At 39.8% G+C, this 22,116-nt stretch overlaps 1 protein-coding gene across 1 annotated transcript in view; it reads right to left on the bottom strand.

Annotated features, from left to right (window-relative positions):
• LOC149071599 (uncharacterized) overlaps window positions 1–19,968 on the bottom strand; it is a 45,656-nt gene extending 25,688 nt beyond the window's left edge. The window contains exon 1 of the mRNA XM_089247861.1: window positions 18,840–19,968. Coding sequence (XP_089103987.1) covers window positions 18,840–19,347 — 508 coding nt within the window. The 5' untranslated portion in view covers window positions 19,348–19,968. The remainder of the gene's footprint in view (window positions 1–18,839) is intronic.
• Window positions 19,969–22,116: the final 2,148 nt, after the last annotated feature.

Here is a 22,116-nt window from a genome sequence, read left to right as displayed (position 1 = left end):
TTCTGATCAAAATCTGAGAATTAATTAATTTAATCAGTAAATTAATCAAACATTTTTCAGAATTAATGAAAAACATTAATTCAGAAATTGATAATTAGTAAAATAAATACGTTCAGATTCATGTCTTCAATTATTTTTGTCCCTGTTTAACTCGGGGGTCCCATTGCCCCCCCCCCCCCATCGAGATATAGCATGAGTTGATGGGCCACGGGCTTCGTGGGGAAACTTCGATTTGGCCCCGCCGCTATGCCTTGAAAGGTTGAAGACTCCCGCAGTATCCTATCCTAATTGCAATTTGAAATTTAACGGTTGGAACAGGGCTGTAACTAGGATTTTTTTTCCGCCACCACAATTAGCGTTTTTTGTTTCCACCTAAAACTACCTACGCCCCCACCCCCCAAATTTTGCCGGGGCAATTACAGTCGAACTTCGGTTAACGAGCTCAATTCGTTTCGTCGACATGTTCGTTATACGAATCGCTCGTTATTCGAATCAAACTTCTACCCATAGGAAATAATGGAAATTCGCATAATTCGTTCCACACTTATTCATTCACATAAAAGTGACTAATAAAAATGGCTTCATCCAGTAATAAAACACAATAATAATAATAATATAATAAATAATACAATAAAATATATATGGTATAAAATAACGCCATAAATGAACATGTAATACGATAATGTGTTTATAAATTAACTTACACTAAACGACGAGAGAGGGGAGGACTAGTGTTGTGGACGACTTAGGGACCGACTTTGAAAAAGAATGTATCTAATGGCAATCAGTGCCGTCTTAAGGCATGGGCTCACCCGGGCACGGCCCGGGGGCCTCAAGCGAAGAGGGGCCTCACAAAAATGAGGTCTGGCTGAAATTTTCGAGAATTTGTTTGGTAGGGCCTCAGAAAAATCAATTGGCCCGGGGGCCCATGATACTCTTAAGACGGTCCTGATGGCAATTGCTTTTGCCATCTTTTTCAGGATTTCTCAAAAATGGAAAATTTGCATTTTTCTTGGACAGATTCATTGCTCGCACGCTGCTACAGCTTTATTTTATGCCAACTAAATCTTCTTATTTGTCCCACAAGTCTTCTCCTCGTTTCTTTTGAAATCCCAAGCTGCGGGTCTCCAGCCCCTTATGTGCCACTGGGCGCAAGTGAAATTTTTCTCCCTGGTCATTGGGTTCAGCTATCCATTCTAGTCAAATGGCTTGAACGTTACATCGACTTGATAGCTGTCTTCATGGGGGAGAAGGACGCGAGTGATTTCATACTTGCGAGCACGGGGCAAGGGGCCCACTACTATTAATCTTTGTTAATTTTTCCGACACAACCCTGCCTCTTTCGAAGTGAAGGGAGTAAGTTGCTTCGCATCAGTCCGGGGTTGTGAGCGGTTCTTTCTATCTATCTACATCTTTTCTACGGAATTTTGCACAGATGCCCGCATTTTACACATCTCTCTAACCTTATTTGAAGTGAGGCCCTTCTCTCTACCTCAGAAAAGATACCCCCCACAAGATCTTGCTGTTCCAGGCAATGGAAGTCCATTAGTTTGTCTACAGTCACCTCATGGCCAAGCAGAATTTATTAAAAAAAAAAAAACTACAAGAGCGCTCATACGCGTGGTTACAATGCGACATCTAGTTTCGTATCGTAACCAATCTATCGAACCCGTACATGGGTGTTAATTTTGCTAGTAAGTCACGCTGCCTGGAGACTGTAGGGGAGAAAATTACCCACAATTCCACAGTACGTGCTGTGAACGAAAGCGAAAAGCCATCAGCTTAGTTGTGAGAACGTGACAATAAACAAATCCAAAAATTTTTGTTCGTAATGCGAATCAGCGTTCGTTGTTCGAATCAAAATTTTTGCTCGTTAACCGAACCGCTCGTTGACTGTATGTTCAAATATTAATATAAGATTTTATTAATATTAAGAATTATATTAATTCTTAACATTAATATAAGACTTTTCAAGTACGAATATTAATAAAGACTTTTTCCTCAAGCACTACATGCACACACTTCAAAATACTGATATTAATATAAGGTAAGAAAATATTAATTTCCTATCAAATTATAATTACTATAATTCAACTGCCAAAATTTTGAATATTTCCAACAAAAAATTGTATTATTTTTTTCCTAATTGCAACTGAGAATGAGCGCAAAAATATTGTCAGATAACCACGATGAGCCTATACTTGCACTATCTATTCATAGAGGGCGCTCACACAAGTTACAAAAGCAGTGTTTGAAAATGACCAGAATGGAAAGGGAGCGAAAAAATACACTATAATTAATAATTTTTTTAATATCTCATCATGACGACCACAAAATACACAAGCAGGGAAGAGGAGCTTTTGCCACCCCCACCCCCAATATTTCCAATCGGGGCCGCAACTGTAGGGTGACCATACGTCCCGTATTTCCCGGGACAGTCCCGATATTTTTTTTGTTTTTCTGGCCGTCCCGACTTCTTTGGCAAAAGTGTCCCGGTTTTTCCCATTTTTTACACGAAAGCGTAATTGAATTTTTATTCTTTATTGAAGTCAAAAATTGAAATTATTTTTCAACTCATAAATTATGATAATTACAACTATAAATAAGAACATTAATCTCTCACATTTGTCTTGGTGTGCGTTTTTTTCGTGGAATTCATTTTAATCCACTATAATTTGCAGTAATGCATCCTTTCTCGCCTTTGTGATTTCTCCGTAATTTCACCAATATTTGGTCTGATCAGTTTCGTTTAGTTTTGGCGTCATTTTTGGCGATAATCAGCGATGTCCCGTATTTGGAATCCCGATTTCCCGTATTTCTGTCGCGGAAATATGGTCAGCCTACAACGCAACTGGATGCTTGGTCAACAGCGGCAAACACGCATTTTGGCCTTCTTCTAATGTTGAAGGAGAAATTAAAGGGTGAAATCTGTGCCCTTTCTACCCGGGACACCAGACCCGCAGCTTCCACCCCCCCCATCCCCCCCAGGTTGCTGTCCTGTTTCCAATATACATTGTTGTTGTGTTGTTAGGAACCATCGAGTCGATTTCGACTCCTGGTGACTCTATAAATCATGGCTCTCCAAGCTTCATTCCAGTGCTTTGCAACAAATCTTCTATCCATCTGGTGCTTGATCTGCCTCTTCCTCTCGTTCCCTCCATTCTTCCAAGTATTACCATTTTTTCTAGTGAGCCTTCTGCGCGCATTACACGGCCAAAGTAAGAGAGTTTCTGTTTAATGACTGTTGCTTATAGAGAATAGTCAACCTTGACTTCTTCGATCACCGATTTGTTAGTCCTTTTAGCTGCCCAAGTAATTCTCAGAATCCTCCTCCAGCACCAAAGTTCAAAGGAATCAATTATTACCTTATCTGTCCGTAGCATTACACCTATGAAAATGAGTATAACATAAAAAATGACTTCTTTTCCCCTTATTTTTCCCCTTCCTGATTTTGCACTCCGTCACATTGCCTGTACAATTCCCGTTAAATGCTGTATAACCAAAACTGCCGAAATATTTGTGTTCTTAACTCGAGGAGTAATTACTGTATAAAAAAAAAATGCCCCCTCCGCAATTTTTTCTTTGCACCGGGCCGCGTAATTCCTAATCCCGGCCTAGTCTATAATTAATTTATTCCTGGATAATACAGTGAAATGAACCTTTTGAGAGAAATGGGTGCCTACATTCTTCTAGCATTGAGAATCCGAAATGCATGCAAATAAAAAACCACAATTCACATTATATTATAATCTTCAACAACAACAAAAAATGAAGTTATTGCTCTTTTGTGAAGTCCAGCGTGACGGACATCGAAGATTACTTTCCCACGCCATCATAATACAGTCAATAAAAGGCTATTTCTTCGGAAAGAAGCAATGTCCGAGACATTGTCTTTCCTGGACAATCTAAAACGATTTACCGGCACGAAATGCGTAATGGTCAAAAGAAAACTGGGCAGAAAAATCATATTGTTCTTTCCATTTTTCCCCCTCCCGTCCATCCGTAATGTGTTCGCTCGCATATCTTCATTGTTTTACATAATACTTATGCTATTATTTCACTTGTTTTCTCCTCCTCTGTACATGTGTGATGGGGCCAGGCCTCTGCATCGTGTACACTGGTACCATAACAACGCAAATTTCGACTGTCGGAACTTGGAAATTACACAGGTTATTTTTCATTCTTCAGCTGGTCACGGTCAGTTTTTTTTCTTTATCTATATATTCTTAACAATTGAAGATGGTTATGTGAGGGGGGTTTTAAGGACTGCCATCTTATTTTTTTTTATGACGTTGATGCTAATCTTCCATCTACCATCCAGTTTAAAATCAGTGAACCATTAACTCCATGTCATGTATGAATAGAAAGAGATAGAGGCCTTTTTATAAGTGAAAAAAAACGCAAGAAAAGCCTCCTCTTTAATTTCCCATGGTCTATTGTCCCCCGTAAGAATATCAGAAGATTCCATGTTGACGAGCTTTCCAATAAGAATTATGGTAGGCATATTATTATCTATATTGTAAGATCCAGGTTGGCTTATTTTAGCAGGAACGAGAAAAAAAGAGTCTCAAATTGTGAATTGAAAACCCTAACGAAACAGAGAATCTTTTGAAAATAGAGATAGAATCTGTTGTGAGAGATTTTAGCGTTTGTTGGTCCAGGGGCATACGCAGGAGCGACCTTAGTGGGGCAAGCGCTTTTCCAGAGGGGGGGGGGGGCGACTGCTCTTCCCAACAGGCTAACAATTTGGGGGAATTTTTTTCCGTCCAATAAAATAGGAGATGATCTGATGCACCTACATAAAATCGCCGGATACACACTGGACCGATACCTATTCGCAGATGAAGATATCTGTCTCGGCTTTATTCGTTGCTGAAGACGCCTGCCTCTACTCTATTCGCAGCTGAAGATGTCTGCTTCCACTCCATTCGCGGCTGAATATGCCTGCCTCCGCTCAATTCGTAGCTGAAGATGTCTGCCTTCACTCAGGCGCGGATCCAGAGGCCGTGGGGAGGCCGGACAGCCGCTCCCAAGAGCCAAATTTGGGAAAATTTGTCTGTCCAAACGAACTTACACATAAGTCGCCCCCCTGCCCGTCACATCATCCGGCATCCGTTATTGGATGGGAAAGAGGAGGGGAGTGGGTACAAAATATGTGGACCCTCCAACGATCGAATGTCGAAATATCAGTTTCCCAACGGTCTACTAGAATCCAACGATAAAGATTTCCTCTCCTCGTTGTTTCGAAATTCTATCAGTTTCCCCAACGGTCGACGTTGATTCGAAGTATGTATCGGTCTACTCAACGTATAAATAACCCCTAGCCTTTTATCGAAAATACTCTGTATCAAAATGAAAGTTAGTATAAATGACTTGATAGACAAGGAGTTTCAATTCCATTCAAAATCCAATGAAATCTTAAGCGAACATTTTGTCTAAATTTGAAATGTCGAAATATCATTTTCTTTTTAATAGTCTATCGAAATCCAACGGTCAAATGTCAAAATATCAATTCTCAACGCTTTATCTGAATCCAGCTATCCTTATGACAGTTTCCTCCCAACGATCAACGTTGTTTCGAAATTAATAGTCTCTTCAACGGTTAAAATGATCTATTTTTACTCAAAACTGAAAGATGACAAAAGCGACTTGATAGACGATGGGGTATTTCAATTCTATCGAAATCCAACGGTCGAAATAAAGTTTTCTCAACGTGCTATCAAAGACCATCGGAGAAATGTGAGTTTTCTTCATGGAAATGCAGCGGTCAAAATTTTAATTTTCTATAAGGTTTGTCGAAATCCGACGGCCGAATATTAGTTTTCTCATCGTTCTATCGAAATCCAACGGTTGAAATATCAATTTTCTGAACATTCTATCGAAATCTAATGGTCGAAATATCAGTTCTCTCATCGTTCTATCGAAATCTAATGGTCGCAATATCAGTTCTCTCATCGTTCTATTGAAATCCAACGGTTGAAATATCAATTTTCTGAACATTCTATCGAAATCTAATGGTCGCAATATCAGTTTTCTCATCTTTCTATCGAAATCTAATAATCGCAATATCAGTTCTCTCACCGTTCTATTGAAATCCAACGGTCGCAATGTTTTCTCATCGTTCTATCGAAATCGAATGGTCGTAATATCAGTTCTCTCATCGTTCTATCGAAATCTAACGGTCAAAATACTAGTAGGCTACATAGTATTAGTCTCCTCAACGGCAAATCTCTATCCAAATTGCTATGCAATATATCTCTAAACGAAAGATGACATAAACGCCTTGATGAATGGTAATTGTTTTGCATATAACAGAGAGAGGTCTTATAAATTATATACTTTCATAACGTCAATAATATATATAACAGTTCCATCTAATACGTCAATGATTCATTTGTTTTTTTTTAGTTTTAATTCTTGAATAATTTGAAAATTATTTCTTGAAATAATCTTTCCCATATCAACCAACGCCATGAGTGCGAAATCCGGTTCATTTATTATTTATGAGCTCCATCAAAAAAACTCTACACCAATTCATTGTGCGGCAAGAAAATGGCGATAATAATATCTTATCGTTGTTTGTGAGGACGGAGTAAAACAAACAATATTCGGAATTAGTCACTGTATGAAGGAAGCCCTTTGGACAATGGGGGGGGGGGGCGCTCGAAATTTCACCGGTGGCAACAGCCATTGAAAAACTCGAATTTGTTTCACGGATAACGACGCTGGTGGTGTTTGTTGTTATCTCACATGAATAGACAGGAGACGTTTTTATCAAAACTCTATAATATTGACGTTCCTTCAAAATTATTATCTACAAGTTGGCGCGACTATTCTTGTGTAGGTTCTTCTCTTGACAGTTGGCTTCACAGTAATATGGCATTTGTTTGGTCATGTGCGCCACGAAATTAAGAGAGAATGTTTTCGGAAGTTACAAAATAGATGGAAACGATAGGAGTCAACGCACTGCATACTTTGAGCAAATGTTTCCATACTTGACCGTGCTTATCACACTACCTGTCAATTTACGAACACTAGAGCTGATCAATCAACCAGACCTATAGTTTTGATTAATTCTGTAGGGTTTTCTCCGAATGCCTCTCACACACCCGATAGGATTGGAGTAGGGTTACCAGATTCGAAAACTGAGAAAGTAGGGCGCCTGCGCACGCACCCTTGATGACGTCATTTCTTCACATTTTCGCAGCAGATGGCGCCACTTTTCTTCCAAAAAAAAAAAAAAAAAAAGAAACCCACCACCACAATAATTTTCTCCAATTAAAGAACAGAACCATTATATATGTTGCGGCAATTTGGATAAATCCCGGTTATTACGCATAACCATCGGCTATTACGCATAGTTATCAACCATTTTTAATGAATTAAGTTTAATGAATTTTGTTTTTCACATTCACCGGTGATAATGTGATTATTTACCCCAACTCGTATTGGTAAATGTGATAAATCGTCAATAAATTAATTAAATTTACCGGAAATTTTCCTCAAATTTCAGTCTAGGATGATAGTGATGTTGCTTATATTTAAAAATGTTGATAAATATGAAGAAAGCAAACAACATTGCAATGCTGATAATAATTCATAACGTTTTTTTAATATTCTTATAACACTTATTTTGATTTACAGTATTTTAATGTGTATAAGGAACCCTTTTTGCCAAAATTTGGAGCCCAGAAATAGGAGGGGGTTCCTTATTTATGGATAATATTATAGATACATCTTTCAAATTTTTTTCCAAAATTTTAAGCCCAAAAAATCGGGTTTCCACGCTAAAATACGGTAATTCAGTTTTTATGGCGAAATATGTGTAGTGAACCCATCACTTACGGAAGAAACGGATAAGTGGTTGAATTTAAGTGATATTTCCGCATGATTTCTCCAATATTTATCACACTTAATACTTACGAACTTAATTGGGAATTATGCATAATTACCGGTAAAAGTGACAGATGTAGAAAAATCTATCGAACTTACCTAAACGATTGGTGATTATGCATAACTGAGCATATTTAACACCTTTAGGTCAGTTTTATTACTTCGCCTGGAGCAAGGGGAAGGGGTTTTTCTTTCTATACCCTCAGAAGTTGTTGTTTTTTTTCATTACCTTTTGGGAGTGCCTTTGTTTTTTTTTTCTTTTTGCCAAAGGAATCACCATTAAGTGTTGTTTCAATCCTATTTCCTTTATTTCTGAATGGAATAGGTAACCCCACCCCCTTCTCTCCTCCCCACTTCAATACACGGCATCTGGTATAATCACAATGGTATTCTCAAAATGGTTATTGTGGTTTTCTTCATTCAGAGCTGTTTTCCCGACTGTCTTTTTCATGTTATATTCATATCCAGGGGCAAGCTGAGCCATAGTTATAATAGCACCTGCCCTGCTTGGAGGCAACTTGGCTCCGTCTGGGAATTTCGAGGGCGTTCGTTGGTCAAAGCGCGTAAAAATGATTTGGAGGAAAAAAGAGCCACACACGCAGGCACTCATGCCAATGAAGAGACGTGTTTCAGAATTGAAAAAAAATTCCCTTGTGAACAAAAAGAAAATGCTTCCCGAAAGGGGCCATTCAAGTATTACGTAAGCAGATTTTTAGCCATTTTTGACCCCCTCCCCCCCCCCCCACCTTGTCAGCAAAATTTCGTCAGCAGCTTAGGATATTTCATATCTTCAAAAAGGGTGGTTGATGACGTAAGCAACCTTCAACCCCCCCCCCCTTCCCCCTTGTCATCAAAAGTCAGCAAATCCGAAACCCCCTCCCCCCCTAGATGCTGACGTAATACTTGAATGACCCCTAAGCAAATTTTTAGCCATTTATGACCCCCCCCCCCCCCGTCAGCAAAATTTCGTCATCAGCTCTGCCCCTCTGAATCCTAACTCATATTTTTATAAAGGGTGGTTGATGACGTAAGCATTATCCAAACCCCCCCCTCCCCCCTCCCTTGTCATAAAAAATCAGCAAATCGGAAACCCCCTCCCCGCCCCATCGATGGTGACGTAATACTTGAACGGCCCCAAACCTGAAAAAGAGGACAAAACGACGAATTCTTTAAAACGTCGGAGGACGCTTCAAATGACGCAAAAAAAGGAGGACGGATGGTAACCCTACGTTGACGTGCTCCGCTTGCGAAACTTCCTATGGTAGCGATTTATCTTGGTGCCATCTGCTTTCCATAATTGCAACTTACACTAGGAAAGGAAAGTTTCTGGAAAAGACTGGGCGAGTTTCAATGTCTATCACTTTTCATAAAGTAAGCTGGAGTTTTTCAATAAGCATTTACCCGAGTAACCCCCTTCCCTATCACCGTCATTGTTTTGGACACTCTCTAGTCATCCAAGTGATCTGAATATTTTCTAAACGACACTATTGCGTTATAATTCAAAACAAAGAATTCTATTCTGCTTTGCGAATATCAGTCACAAGAAAGTTTTCTTCCATGTATACTCTCCTACCTCCGAGATTTTTAAGGGTTCCGCGGCGTTAGATCACGCGGAACCCCACAAAAGCTGTCATGAAACCCCAGAGTTCCGCGGAACACCAGTTGGAAACCCGTGTCGTAGTCACTCGCAAAATGTGGTGTACAGAACACGTGAACCTATCTATTTTTGTTTTCTATCTCCGCTTTATTCTAATATTTGAAACATGTCTTGTGTGGCGCTTAGCGACCTCTTATGATTAAATGGGGGCCCCTAGAAGCAGGGCCGCAACTAGGGGGCATGGGAGGCGGGTCTGTTGACTCGGGAGATGGACTAGTGGTGGCACCAAATTCCTCCTTCAACTGCTCTTTGTTCATTGCCCGGAGGCGCCAAAATGCGGGCTTGCCCCAGCTGATAAAGTATATAATTGCAGACCTTAATGGAAGTGGAATTTGAAAGGCAATATAGCAAGCGAAGAGCAAACCGTCCTTACCACGCCCTTTGGATACCTGAGATTGTTCTCATACTTGCATTGAATACCTCGAGATATTCTCTTTGAACTTGCATTCGATACTTCGAGATATTCACTTTGCACTTGCATTCGATACTTTTTGAAATACTCTTTTCATACTAAACTTGCATTAGATAGTCTTTCCATACGTACTTGCATTGGATTCTCGAGAGAGTGAGATACTCTCTTCATATCATAAATGCATTACGTACTTGAGATCCTCTTTTCACAACGTGTAATCATTCGATATTGTGAGATACTTTTTGTATGCCTTCCTTACATTGAATACTTGAGATATTTTCATATCGTACTTGCATTGGTGTTTCTCGAGTTCTTTTTTTTTTTCCTATCATACTTGCATTAGACATTTGAGAAATACTTTTTTTCATACCGTACTTGCACTGGATACTTCGAGATGCTATTTTTATACCGCACTTCTATTGCACACTTCGAGATACCTTTTTTCGTACCGCACTTGCATTAGATACTACTTTTTGAGACACACTCTCCATACTATACTGGCACTGGATATTTTTTGAGACACTCTCTCCATACTATACTGGCACTGGATACTTTTTGAGATACTCTTTCCACACAATACTGGCATTTTGGATACTCTTTCCATACCGTATTCACATACTGTTTTGTTGGCATTTTATACTTGACGTATCATTTTTATACTATACTTGTACGGGATAATTTTGCATAGGATTCTCGAGATACTCTTTTTATACCATACTTGCCCTAGATACTTACGATACTTTTCTCATACTATACTTGATGGATACGTGAAGTTACGTTTCTATTATTTGCATTGCATTAGTTTGATGAATTAACTTCTATAAGATAATTTATAGGCTTTTCTCATTCACTCTTTACCGTACTTGCATTGCGTACTCGAGACCCTATTCTTCTGTGGAAGGATGTAAGTCGAAAATTCGCTCCCCCCCCCCCCCCCGTTCACTACATTCGAAGAACCTGCATCCACTTATAAAGCTAACATTGCCCTTTTAAGATAATGATTCCGTACTTGCATCGCATATTCGACATACTTAAGATGATACACTGCATTTTTGTGCATTCATTGAATACTTGAGGTAAAGTTTCGATACCTGCATTGCATAGGAGAGGCTGCATAGAATTAATACTTGGCAGCGCACGAGTATATCTTTTTTCAAACGAAACAAGGCTATCGTTTCGTACATGAAACACATAGGGTATGAATCACTTCTGCAAGTGAGAGGCGCGATAACGTTACGGTATGATGACCTCAGGTTCCAATCACGCATATCCCTTTGATGCTCACCTCTAGAATTTATTACTCATACGCTGCGGGACGGAATTGATTTTTAGAGTCCGCGAGTCCCATATGGTCCAACAACATCGTAAAAAAAACACAAAAGAGCGAAAGGCAAACAATACAAACGATGATTCGGCGCGGTAACATACGCGCACACCTTGCCAACGGGATAGTCGAGTTGTTAGTCATCCCAACGTACGCATCAGTGGATATTTGGCGTGACTTACTGTGGCTGACGTATGACTTGGCCACTCGCAGACTGTCACGAATGCGACACATACACACCAGTAACAGGAACAGCGCGTATTGTGTAGCCCCAGGGCTACGTATTCCCATTTGCGTTTCAAGCTTTGGCATCTTCCCTGACTAAATTTTAGATGAATAGACTGTTGCAATGGATGGCATCATGTCAGGTCCTCAAGCTAACTGTGGATACCGCTGATTTCTAGCCGCAGCAACCACTTTCAAGATTTTCCCAAGTAGATCGGTTTCCGTTAAAGCATATATGTTACGATAAATCCTGTTATTATACATAATAACCGAGCATTTTGATAAGTTTGATAAATTTCCTTAAATTTTTCCTTGTCAGTTTTACTGGCAATTATGCATAGTACTCGGGCATCATTGGTAAAATTGATAAATTTCCCCTAAGTTAATCACCTTTACCCTCGATTATGCATAGTACCCGAGCGTCGTCTGTAAATTCGATAATTCTCCCTAAAGTAACCACTTTTACCGTCTATTATGCATAATACCCAAGCGTCGCGTCGTTGGTAACCTGATGTACAGGATTCTGTGGTTGCTACTGGGGCCGATGGGAAGAAAACAATTTTGAGGAAAGAGGGAGGCGGCGATGGATATATGAAATATTTACTTGCTGTCGTTACTGTACAGGACGGCCAATCTTGTATGAATGCGGTACATCGGAGCGGTTTCAACAGTATCCTATATCCACACTCACCAGTGCTGTAATAAGCGCGTGTTATTCAGTACATTTACTTTTGTGCTATGTAAGATAGCAGTGCTCAATAAGTGCATTAAGCCATAAAGTGTTAATTATTTTGGCACAGTACTGCCGGTGTGATACCCGATATCGGAAACTTATGTATGTGCAGTGCTGTCTTAACGCATGGGCCCACTCGGGCACAGCCCGGGGGCCTCAGAAAAACCAGAAGTAGTTGAATTTTTCGGGAATTTGCCAGGTAGGGCCTCGGAAAAATCACTTGGCCCGTGGAGCCATGATGCTCTTAAGACGGCCCTGTATATCTGAATTAGATATCGTTGGATAAGGTCTCGATTGCACCCACCTGATGACACCAACTTCACTACTGATACTAGTTTTGTTTTATCTCTATCTGTGTACTTACTGAGATATAGGCGCGTTTAAATTTCACAATTTTTTCAAAGAGTTTTGCGATCATGTTCGACTTTAAAAGAGGCAGTGCCCGAGTACAAGTACATACAAGCCAGATTCATGTTGCATGAGTCATATACCGGCGATTAGTGAGGAGAAAGAGTCGAGCCCCCCCCCCCCCTTCTGGCTAATCATAGGTATACTTCGAACAGGTAAATGCAGGAAGGACTATCCAAAGAGCACCACGTCATTACACACTTCAATAGAGGGTCAAGGGTTCAAACCAGAGTTTGTGGTGGGCTCCAATTTCTCCCTTCCCTTTATACATATACCGTTTTTTTTTATCTTTTTTTTTCTGTTTCTTTTTCGCCCAGCGGCGGAAATAGGTGGTTGAGTCATCATCATCCAGGTTGACTGACTCGAACTTGCACAACATGCCAGAACTTGCAGGATCATGACTTTCGTTTTGTTTCCTTCAGTCAGTAGACATCAACGAAGATTTTTTTTGTAAATTCTTCAGCAGAAAAAATTCCCTAAAATTTTCGTGGAATTTTTATGACGCAAAAGTATGCATTCAAGGGGCCACTCCCATTCTAGAGTGGGGCTCCTCGGAGGAAAATTTTAATATTTGCACTGATTTAGTGTTGATCATTGAGCAGTTGGGGAAGATTATTATTTAATCTGTTGGATTCCCATAGATTTTTGAGGCTAAAAGTGGATTCGAGACTAGTGGATTTTGATAAAGCGTTGGCCCACAATTTCGACCGCTGGGTTTTGATAAAACGTTGAATCAAAATTTCGCCCGTGAATTTTGATAAAACGTTGGCCCAAAATTTCGACAGCTGGGTTTTGATAAAACGTTGGCCCAAAATTTCGACCGCTGGATTTTGATAAAGCGTTGGCCCACAATTTCGACCGCTGGATTTTGATAAAACGTTGGCCCAAAATTTCGACCGCTGGATTTTGATAAAGCGTTGGCCCAAAATTTCGACAATTGGGTTTTGATAAAGCGTTGGCCCAAAATTTCGACCGCTGGATTTTGATAAAGCGTTGGCCCAAAATTTCGACCGCTGAATTTTGATAAAGCGTTGGCCCACAATTTCGACCGCTGAATTTTGATAAAGCGTTGGCCCAAAATTTCGCCCGTGAATTTTGATAAAACGTTGGCCCAAAATTTCGACAGCTGGGTTTTGATAAAACGTTGAATCAAAATTTCGACCGCTGGATTTTGATAAAGCGTTGGCCCACAATTTCGACCGCTGGATTTTGATAAAACGTTGGCCCAAAATTTCGACCGCTGAATTTTGATAAAACGTTGGCCCAAAATTTCGACCGCTGGATTTTGATAAAGCGTTGACCCAAAATTTCGACAGTTGGGTTTTGATAAAGCGTTGGCCCAAAATTTCGACAGCTGGGTTTTGATAAAGCGTTGACCCAAAATTTCGACAGCTGGGTTTTGATAAAACGTTGAATCAAAATTTCGACAGCTGGGTTTTGATAAAGCGTTGACCCAAAATTTCGACCGCTGGATTTTGATAAAGCGTTGACCCAAAATTTCGACAGTTGGGTTTTGATAAAGCGTTGGCCCAAAATTTCGACAGCTGGATTTTGATAAAGCGTTGACCCAAAATTTCGACAGTTGGGTTTTGATAAAGCGTTGGCCCAAAATTTCGACAGCTGGGTTTTGATAAAGCGTTGACCCAAAATTTCGACAGTTGGGTTTTGATAAAGCGTTGGCCCAAAATTTCGACAGCTGGGTTTTGATAAAGCGTTGGCCCAAAATTTCGACAGTTGGGTTTTTATAAAGCGTTGGCCCAAAATTTCGACAGCTGGGTTTTTATAGAACCACGGGTGCCAAAATTCCGACAGCTGGATTTTTATAGAACCACGGGTGCCAAAATTTCGCCCTCTGGATTTTTATAGAACCATGGGTGCCAAAATTTCGACCGCTGGATTTTGATAAAACGTTGGCCCAAAATTTCGACACCTGGATTTTGATAAAACGGGGGCCAAAATTTTCGACCTCTGGATTTTAATAAAACGTTGGCCCAAAATTTCGACCGCTGAATTTTTTATAGAACCGTGGGGGCCGAAATTTTAACCACTGAATTTTGATAAAATTTTTGGGTAAACTGGGATTTTGATAGAACTGTGGGATAAAACTTCGATGGACAAAAAGGCTTCGTTAGAAAGTTTGGGGCCAAAACTTTTACCACTGAATTCCAGTAGAAAGATGGGCCAAAATTTTGACCACATGATTTTTACAAAACGTTGAGTTGGCCCGAAATTTCGATCACGGAATTTCTATACAATTGGAGGCAAAATTTCGACCACTGGATTTTTATACAACGTTGAGTCAAAAATTTTAGAAGGTTCGGTTAAAATTTCAACCTCTGGACTTTTACACACGGTTGGGCAAAAACATTTTTCCACTGGATTTCGATAGAATGTTAGTAAAACTGATATTTTGAGTTTGTTTCTTTCAAACCGAGCACAAATCCGGTCTATCGCCATGGGCAATTTACTACCGAATGAGCCGTGCCAGAAATGTGAATGTGTGTACCTAACAGTCTTGAGTGTGTATAAATAGTTGTATGAGTTTTCAGTGCTGCCATCTATATTTCTGAAGTGAAGTGAGTGAAAAGAATAACAAATGTGACGACCTGAATCGAATCCGTAACTCTCGGATTGCCAATCTGACGCTCCACGGACTGCCTCAGAACCGATGGCTGAGATTAAACCGTATTTTGACGTTGTTGAGTTTTAATGCGATGGCAATCTCTAGTACTGAGTTATGTGGACTTTTTTCGGAACTCGCAAATTTACATGTGTTGATCCATTTGCTACTTGTATCTTGCAGCTATCTTCATCTGCAGCTTCCTTTGGACCTGTTGGTGTGTTGGTATTTTTGACTGTTTGAAACCAGGCTTAATTTAACATAGCCATGACCATGACTCTAAAAATTGACAAAAAATTTTCTTTCTCCCACATACATATATGCATATATGCACTCACTTACATAATCTTTCTTCCCTTCTTCATAGGTCTATCTTGGCCCGTTTTTATTCCCACTACCAGCCCATAGGCGCTGGGAATGGGGGAAAATTTTTGATGCTGGTCTCTGGCTGGTCTGGAGTTTTGATGCAACGTTTAACCCAGTATTTCGACTGCTGCATTTCGAAGCAACATTGGCTTGATAGTTGAATCTTTGACAGTATAAAGTTTTCCACAAACCTTTTTCCTTATAAATTAGAAAATTAAAATATAAAATAAGACGATTCATACCGGGTACGGGTGCTGCTGCGCCAGCCTACTCTTTCCTTGCTATGCATGTTCATTATGAAAGCGCATTCAATAAGCTTTAAAGTACGACCAATCTCTGCAACATACAGAACAGTACAGTGCACCAGTTCAAAACAAAAAAAATCCCGCCTAAACTTCATCTCCTTTCACAATTAGCACATTAGCAAAGCTGATAAAAGTATTGAAATTTTTGATCATCAGCACCACTCCAGGCAAATATCAAATTTCATAATCACGTTGAGGTATTCTTATCACGTGCGCGTGCGAACAGACATCCTTTAATACGTTTTATCGGATGCATATGATGGAAGCAAGGCAAACTACGTACGTGTATGACGGATACCAATCATGTCTCAATGTCTCTATCAGCTTACGATATCGTTGGCATGTTTGCAAGGAGACCTTGAAGAACATTCGTTTTCTGTAGGGAAGGATAACAAAAATAGCCCGGGACGAAGTTATCAGTGACGACACTCGTGCGTTATTAATGAAGTGGGCCTATTTTCGGCTAGATTAAAAAAAAAAAGTTAGCCTACCTACGAGAGGTTTAACATTATATTCCGATGGCAGAATGTAGTCTTTCAGGCTTGTTTCATAAGGACGGGCTAAAGAGGCGTGGTCTATAGTAAAATTTAAACTTCCACCCAGTGTTACGCAAAATAATAATTTTGAAGAGTAATTTTACTCTTCAATTTTAAGGGGTATTTTTGTAAAAAGGGTATGTAAAAGTATGTTCTTTCTTATCAGTGAAGAAATTACTCTTATCAAAAAAAATTACCTAAAATGTGAAGGAGTATTTTCACTCTTCAAAGAAATTTGGCGCAGTAAAATTGAATTTTCATGCGATGACGCATCCACGTGCGTATTGGCGAACACTGCTTCCATCCATTTCGTGCAAATCTACGGGTACGATATTTTTGGTGTCCGAAAGCGAGTTATACATTCCAGAATACCTCATCACGGCAGTGACAGCTGGACGTGACCATAGACAAGGATCTATGACCAGGGCCGCCACTAGAACCTTCGTCACCCGGAGCAAGCTGGAAGTTTGGCACCCCTTGCATGTAGAAGATGCTGTTGAAGTATGAATTCGGTGCCCCCCCCCCCCCCCCAGTTGCGGCCCTGCCTATGAATACTAAAGACCAGATGACGACTGAACTGATATGTGGAAGCTGAACGACATGACAACATGGATGGCTGTGACTTGCTAATTCACTGTGTGAGATTCGAAATTTTATGCACCAAGATTATATCGATTATCATTCGATTAATTGACGATATAGGATGACCTTATAGGATGGACTGATATACGTCATCATCTCATAATCACGTTTGTAATTGTGTGATCGCCCGTTGGCGTAGTTTGTTTACATATCACAGTATTTATCTTTTATATGAATTTAGATCGACGATTTTCCATGATGATTATGTCTTTTTTTGTTGCCTTTGTCTGAGGCGGCTATGTTACTTTGTTTTTAATAAAACTTCCTGATGCACCCATCCTTCGGGAACGCTTTGATATCTCTCTTCTTCAACAACTCAGAATACGTAAATAATTCCGAGTTATATACCTCTGGGGGGGGGGGGGGCAATAAGTAAACCACAGTGCCTCTGAAGATTTCGAAGCTGATGCCAAAGTCCATCACCAGTGAAGATAGACGCTGCAGATGTAAACGAAACATCTGCAAATTTGAGTGTCGCAAGACCACAACCAAAGATACAAACACAAAAAAAGCAAGAGGGCGACGGTGTTCGGCGATTCTTGTGATCACTTCGATGCGCTGTCATTGCTTTATAAACCAAACTCTCACAATATGAAAAGAGTGCGGGGGGGGGGGGGAGAGCAATTAATACCTTTGACCCTCTGGCTCCTGCATTCTCGACCGCAGTTCTCAGTCCCGAAGTATCCATGGGCGGATACGAGGGGGAGGGGCACTACCGTTAGCTAAAAGAAGTGTGTTAATGGCAGTGCTCGCCAATATGCATCAAAATTCAATTTTACTCCTCGAAATATCGTTGAGCAGTAAAAATACTCTTTCGAATTTTAGTACTTTTTTTCCCCTTCGAAATCGAGTTATTCCTCACCGATAAAAAAAATATATACCCCTTCCTCTTTTTTACGAAAATACCCTTAAAATTTTGGAGAAGTAAAATTACTTTTCAAAATTATATTTTCGGACAAAACTGGTGACATAGGAGGAGGTAGGAAATCTCCCCCCCCCCCCCCGTTCGAAGAGCCTGTATCCGCTTATACAAGTTGGTATCGCCCAATGAAAGTCTATTCAGGAATTATTCAGGAAGGGCGTCTTTCTCTACCAATTATATAAACTTTGATTACCTTGTGTGTGTTTATTTAAATAATCATAAACCAGGGCCGCAGAGTGCAACTAGATATGAAAATTCATTCAGTCGCGCACGTGGGTCCAAGGATCTCTATGGGGTCCGTATAATTATGCGAATGGGTGAAGGATGTTTCAGAACAAAGCAGAAATTTAAAGGAAATTATCGAACATCCGTATGTCCAAACAACTTGGGGTCAGAGCCTGTTCCTCATAAATTCCCCTGGGAAGGGGGCCTTGGACAAACACGATTTTTTGGGACCTTTGATATATAGCTTTTTTGAAACAGAGGCGCACGCATGGGTAGAGGGGCATGGAGGGCCCATGCTTTCCCCCAAGATGGTCGAAAATTAAAAAATATTCATTAATACTTTTGTAAGAAATTAAAAGATCGAAAGAAAATGCCAATTTTGACATCCGAATGATTCCCGGGCATGCACCCCGTTAGCCCTGCTTATAGCATAGCTCCGGGGGGGGGGGGGGTTGCAACCCCTGTGTTACATTAAGGAAGAGTTCATGTATATGACCATATAGAAAAACTTGTCACACCAATCGAAAATGGCCGACACGAAAACATCAAGTCTTAAAATAAATACACTTACTTTTTATCGTGGGCTGGATTAACGACTTAGGTGACTTCAACGTCTCTGCGGAACCGAAGGTCGCCATCTTCGTTCTCCTCTTCCCGGATTTTGCCCGGCATGGCCTTGTGGTTTCATCGTCATCTTTTAAAAGCTTGATGGGATCCTGGTTCAAGTCCTTCGTTAGTTTGTTACTCTCGACCAGGAGATGTTTCCCTTGTTGTTGTCGACGTTTCGTACCCCGAACTACGACTTCCGGTTGCTGCAGCGGTTCCCACACGAACCTGGTGCTGGGGAGCGGCGTCTCGCGAGAGAAATCAAAGTCCCAGTCCTTCTTACACGATGCGATTATCTCAGCTAGTTCTTTGTTGAGGAACTTCTCCGTCGACTGGTGATTCACGGGACCGAAGAGATTCCTGCGCACGGCCTGGTGCTGTTGGACCATCGACTGACGTTGTCGGACTCGACTTATCTTTGGTATCGACTTATCACGTTGACACATCTTCTGGACACTGTTCAATGACAGCATTTACTCCTTATTAAACAGATTCCTACAACTCCCTTTTCAGCCGTCTTTGTTGTTTGACAAACCAACTTCAGACGATAAATATTCTTATCTCAAATGAAAGTTTTCTACGTCCGTCCAATGCTTAGTAAGTCACACCGACCTTCACAAACTATTCAATAGAGATGTATGGGTTGGACAAACTCTTACATAACTGCTGGAAAGAATTCTAGAAACTGTTACTCACAGTAAATAAGATGCCGAAGAGAAAAACAAGCCGAGAATGTTACGAAACCGAAGAGTATACAAAAATTTATATTATCACCAGAGCACTATCCAGAGTCCGTCCGTCCGTTCCTGGTACACAAGAAGCATTGATTATACGTATAATAATAAAAACACCCGCCAAAAAATCTTCTCATTCCTTATTCTTTTACTGAGTCACTTCTTTTCTTTTTCGCCGTGATGCAACTTTTGCCAAAGCACGAGAAGAAACGTGTGCAAGTGTATGTAGGTTCCTTTTCTTCCTCCTCGTACCACAAACGGAATCACAAAGAAGACAAAGCCCGCCAAAACCTTCTGGTCCAATCATAAAAGACGAAAACACGAAAACAACTTGTTCGATTGGACGAGCGATCTCAGTGGCGGGAAATCGAGTCCTCTACACATACATAAAGGGAACTCACGTGGTATTTTCGCGCCATTTTTTTTTTTTCTTTTTGTTCTTCTTTGCCAAGGCCAGCAGGAAAACGCGTCTCGACATGTATTTAGTAATAAGAGATAAAGGAGGAGGAGGAGGAAAAAAAAGAAAAAATTTCTCAGAGGGATGAAGCTTGAGCTTGAAAAAATAAATGGAAGAAAAAAAGTAAGCCATATAAGCCTTGTTATTACTTCCTACAACCGTGACAAGCGACTATTTTTTCCATGGCTGTGACGGTTGGCAAGGACACTGGGAATCACGCGTTTATCTAACATAACACGTGGTGACCTTAATTTTATAGGCAGGGGAATAAAAAAATGGTGCTATTATTTCATATGGAAATTCTCGTTCATATTGATGATCGTTCAATTTTCTGAATAATTGTTCTGAATTTTTTTTTTCCTCAAACATATATACAGTGAAACCTGTCTAAAGGCCGGGATTACACTATAAAAGTTTTGTAAAAGCTCTTTGATAAAATTCGAAAAATTCAACCAATGAGATCACCTGTTGCATTTGCACGAATGTAACCAATGCGCTTATTGGTTGAATTTTTTTCGAGTTTTATAAAATTTCTTTTACCAAAAATTTATAGTTGTAATCCCGTCTTTAGACGGACACTGCGTGAGACTGAAACCTGTATTAGGCCGGCATTATACTATAAAAGTTTGATAAAAGTTCGTTCATAAAGCTTGAAAAATCAAACCAATAGGCGGATTAGTTAAGTTCGCTCGAATGTAACAGATGTGTTTATTGGTTACATTTCTAAGTTTTATAAAAGAATTTCATTCAAGTTTTATAGTGCAATACCAGCCTCAGGTCGATATTACACTATAAAACTTTGTTAAAAATTATTTTATAAAACTTGAAAAATTCAACCAATAAGCATATCGGCTACATTCGAGCAAACTTAACTAATCAGCCTAATGGTTTGATTTTTCAAATTTTATAAATGAACTTTTATCAAACTTTTATAGTGTAATGCGGGCCTTAGGCCGGGATTACACTATAAAGGTTTTGTTAAAGCACTTCTATAAAACTTGAAAAATGCAACCACAATAAATTGATCGGATGTAATTGATCAGCTTATTGTGGTTGTATTTTCAAGTTTTATAAAAGCACTTTTACAAAACTTTTACAGTGCAATCCCGGCCTTAGGCCGAGATTGCACTATAAAAGTGTGATAAAAGTCCTTTTATAAAACTTGAAAAATACGACCAATAATATCACCGGTTGTTTTTTCTAGAATGTAAGCAGTAATCTTATTGGTGGCATTTTTCAAGTTTTATAAAAGGACTTTTATCACACTTTTATAATGCAATCCCAGCCTTAAACGGAATCAAAAAGTATATTCAATGATTAGTGCTTTGATTTCCACCGTTATAAAACGGAAATTTGCCTCTTGACGTTCCGTTTCGTAAAGTTTTCACTGTAGTAATATGCTTTTTTTTTTGTTTTCGCTGAGATTCAAAAATTAATTTAGCATGTACTATGCGTGGTGGTTTTAATTTACTTGAATTTACGATTAGTATCGAAACTAAAGTCAACGCCGCTTATTAGAATCACTGATGATGTTAATATTTGGGTATTGTTATCACTTTTGCAAATGACCAAACTTAATTTTTTTTCCCGCGTAAGTTATCCTTATCAGGCTGCAAGACTGTGTAGGAGACTAGAGGGCACTCCCCCCCCCCCCCTACCCGTTGATAAGCATTTCCGTACTTAATGTCGTATTCAGAATAAATGAAAAAAAGAAGTCAAGCACCCATGCTAAAATCAAAATTCCAGAATGTGTGAAAACTCAGAATTCCAGAATGGATGAAAATTCAAAAATTCCGGAATGGGTGAAAATTCGGAATTCCGCCATATGAATGAAAATTAAGAATTTCAGAATGGATGAAAATTAAAAATTCATGAAAAAAATATATTGTTGCAGTAAGTGCAGGGATCGGTGCTCACACCCCCCCCCCCAGGGCCGGCTCTGTACTTAACTGTATATGCACCTCGTACACATGTCCTCATATTATGCCGGGACGTGTTTTGTGTGTGTGTGTATAATAATGCGTGACTCTAATGTATTTATGTTGTCAGAG

This window comes from Pholcus phalangioides, unplaced genomic scaffold (assembly GCF_987345545.1).
Source record: "Pholcus phalangioides strain wild (caught in Gottingen) unplaced genomic scaffold, Ppha-v1.0 ptg000018l_1, whole genome shotgun sequence".
Classification (NCBI taxonomy): Eukaryota; Metazoa; Arthropoda; class Arachnida; order Araneae; family Pholcidae; genus Pholcus; species Pholcus phalangioides.
This window is presented reverse-complemented; position numbering and strand designations above follow the sequence as displayed.